This window comes from Buceros rhinoceros, unplaced genomic scaffold, assembly GCF_000710305.1.
Source record: "Buceros rhinoceros silvestris isolate BGI_N320 unplaced genomic scaffold, ASM71030v1 scaffold14363, whole genome shotgun sequence".
Taxonomy (NCBI): Eukaryota; Metazoa; Chordata; class Aves; order Bucerotiformes; family Bucerotidae; genus Buceros; species Buceros rhinoceros.
In genome coordinates, this window is record NW_010403119.1 from 7,604 (window position 1) to 10,736 (window position 3,133).

The window sequence follows — 3,133 nt, forward strand, 5'->3', positions numbered from 1 at the left end:
GTATTGGTGGAGTGCCCATGGCGGGGGGGGTTTCCCAGCCGTGTGGAGGTGGTGCTGAGGGCCAGGGGTCAGTGGGGACTTGGCAGTGCTGGGGGAATGCTGGGACTCAAGGAGCTTGAAGGTCTCTTCCAACCCAAACAACTCTCTGACTAAGCCAGGGGACATCCCAGAACCCAGCCCAAGGCCAGAGGGTCTCAGGCTGCTCAGTGAGACACCTCACGCAGGGCTCTGTCCTTCTCGTTCTGGCAAGGAGCCTCCTCCAGGCAGATGAATATAGCATGGGGAGTTTCAGGGATGTGCTGGACTGGATTCCCGCCACCCCAGCCCAAACGGTTGGACTTGAGGAGCTGAAAGGGCTTTTTCAACCCAAACAATTCTGTGATTCTGTGACTTCTGATACGTCTTGACGTTTGGGATCAAGTTGTCTTTCACCTGGCACATCTAACTGCCGTATCGTTGTGTTGGTTAGGAAAGGTTATGGCCAACTGCGTCTGAGCTCTTTGAAATCAATTTAATTACAACTAATTGCTAAACTAGTTTAATCGCTAAATACATGTGCTCCCTGTTTCCCCCCACCTCATGGTTTATTTGCACTTGGCAGAGGTTCACTGCTGCAGCTCAGCCGTGAGAAGGGCTGTCGCTCTCCCCAACCTGTCACATTGATGATGACTTCAGTATGTCACCACCATATTGATATTTCAGAGTTACCTCTTGTTGAGAAAAGGAAATTGTTCTGGGTTGGAGACGGCTTTAAGTTCCAATGACTCGTAACAACGTGGTTTTTGTCTTTGCAATTAGATCATGAAGACACTGGAGCTCCTGCCTATACCGACCAAGAACATGCTGGAGGAGAGCAAAGTGCTTCCTGTCATTCAGCGCTGGGCTCAGACCAAGACCGCTGTCCCACAGCTCAGCGAAGGGGATGGCTACTCGAGCGAGAACACCTCGCGGGCTCACACACCGCTCAACACGCCAGATCTCTCCACCAAGCAGAGCACAGAAGGTGACACGGACACCCCGAAGAAGCTGGTGTTTCGAAGGCTGAAAATTATAAGTGAGAACAGCATGGACAGTGCAATCTCAGACACGACCAGTGAGCTGGAAGGGAAGGAGGGGAAGGAGGACCTGGACCAGCTGGAGAGTGCCCCAATGGAGGTGTCTGAGGAGCAGCAACAGCAGGAGATCAAAGCTGCTGTTGACGCGCCAGTGGAGAGCAGCAAACCTCAAGCCACGGAGCTGGAGGCTGAGCCTGAAGCAGAGGTCAAAGAGAGCAACGGGGCAAAGCTGGAAGAGCCCATTACGATGGAAACACCGTCTCAGGACGAGGAGGAAGGCGTCTCCGACGTCGAGAGTGAGAGGAGCCAAGAACAAACGGACAAAATGGTGGATGTGAGCGATTTGGCGACTAGGCTGCTGGACAGTTGGAAAGAACTCAAGGTAAGAGGCACCTTCCCGCAGCTATGCCCCCTCCGCTCTTGCTGAGGGTAATGCAGCGGTTTTTCACGGTTCAGTGCAAACGGGTTGAAGTTGTTTGTCCTCTTGGTAAATACTTGACAGCCAAGACGGCTTGTTCTATGCAAAAGCGCCTCTCCAGGTGCTTTCTGTATATATCCCGTCGCTGCAAACTGCCCTGTACGTGACTCTCAGTAGATGTCCAGGAATCGGTGTGTTGCCTGCTGAAACCCGCAGATAATTCACCTAGAAAGACGTCGCGGTTGTCCAGTTATTGTTTAGGCTGTTCAAGGGGAGGGCAGCGCTGAGGAATTGCCATTCCCTTTTCAACCCATCAGAAAAAGGGGCTAGCAACAGCGCCACAAGGTTTTTTGGGTCGAAGCGACCCAGTATCCATCAGCATTGAAGCAAATCGATGAACCTTCTGCTTCTCAATTCAGTTCTCACAACATCATCAGCCTTTGCTGTCCTGTTAACATCTGCTTTTCCCCTGCTTCGTACAGAGCCTCCAGAAACCGGTCTGTTGGCCGTGTCACGTTCTCCCCATGGCGGTTTTAATGCTGGGTTAACCTCTGGGGCATGGTGGTTGGTGTTGAGATCAGGTCTGAGCCTTCGAAGACTGCTAGAGTGTGCAGCTCCTCATGGTTTCATCCCCATGAAGGTCTTCGTCAAGGCGATAACCTCTGTCAGAGAAGGGCTTGGTGGCTGTGGGTCCCTTGGCCAACTTGGCCGCTTGATCTTCAGCCGATGGTTGGGTTTTTTTGTTCTTTTTTTTGATGGATTGTAGGATGACGTTCCAGTAACTTGCTGCTCGACGCTTCAGCCATTTCCTGGGGTTTCTTTAGGTCTTTGGAAACTCCTCGCCCACCTGCTGCTTCTCTGGGATGATATTCCTGATATTACACTTGAGAACAGGAGGGGTGGGAGCTTTTGAGTTGCTTTTACACTTTAATAAGTGTAAAAACAGCACTTGTTGAGGGTCCAGCAAAGGAATCAAAGGCACTGCCGTGCTTCTGGCTTGGTGTGGACTTGGTGGAGAAGGTCATGGAGGGTCTTCTGCCCAGATTTTCCAGAAAATCTGGTACTTTTGAGCATCTGGCACTTTTGTGCCATAAATCTTAGCGGGAAAAAAGGTGAGACTTCACTGGATGAACACGTAAAACACTTTTGCATAGGTGGGGATTACTTATATTTTTTTTCCTCTCTTTACCAAGTGGATCTGATCATTTATTAGATTTTGATTTGCAGACTCTTAAAATTGTGTGGGCCTCAGGGTTTTCTTTATCAAAGTGACACTGTCAGATTGATCTTAGGATTAAATTGAATCAAAGTCCTTTTCCACCCATTTGTGGTGGTTTAAACTGAGTTGAGCCTTAGGCTGAGCTTTGGAGACACTCATTTTGGACTGGCCAGGCTCTGGTTTTGTCTGCAACCAGCCTGTGTTCACGTCCAGGATGACGTGCTGCCACGTTTGAGCTTGAAACAGCGCAGAAAAACATGTTGAAAACCACCAACAGCGAGTGTGGAGTTTTCCAAAACATGGGACTCCTCCAAAATGCTGGTTCAGGACCAGATTTGATCTGACAGTGTCGTGCTATCACTGTGGCTTGTGTTTTCTTTGAGCTCGGAGGAGCTCGGCTGCGAGTATCCAAAAACTTTTGCTGAAGCCTGTGGGTAGAGT

The 3,133-nt window shown here is 50.1% G+C and overlaps 1 protein-coding gene across 1 annotated transcript in view; it reads left to right on the plus strand.

Annotated features, from left to right (window-relative positions):
* Positions 1-1,437, plus strand: part of LOC104490588 (histone-lysine N-methyltransferase SETD2-like) — a gene marked incomplete at both ends in the record, with an annotated part of 8,936 nt that extends 7,499 nt beyond the window's left edge. The window contains one exon of the mRNA XM_010132892.1: positions 799-1,437. Within this exon, the coding sequence (XP_010131194.1) occupies positions 799-1,437 (639 nt within the window). The remainder of the gene's footprint in view (positions 1-798) is intronic.
* Between the last annotated feature and the right edge of the window lie 1,696 nt (positions 1,438-3,133).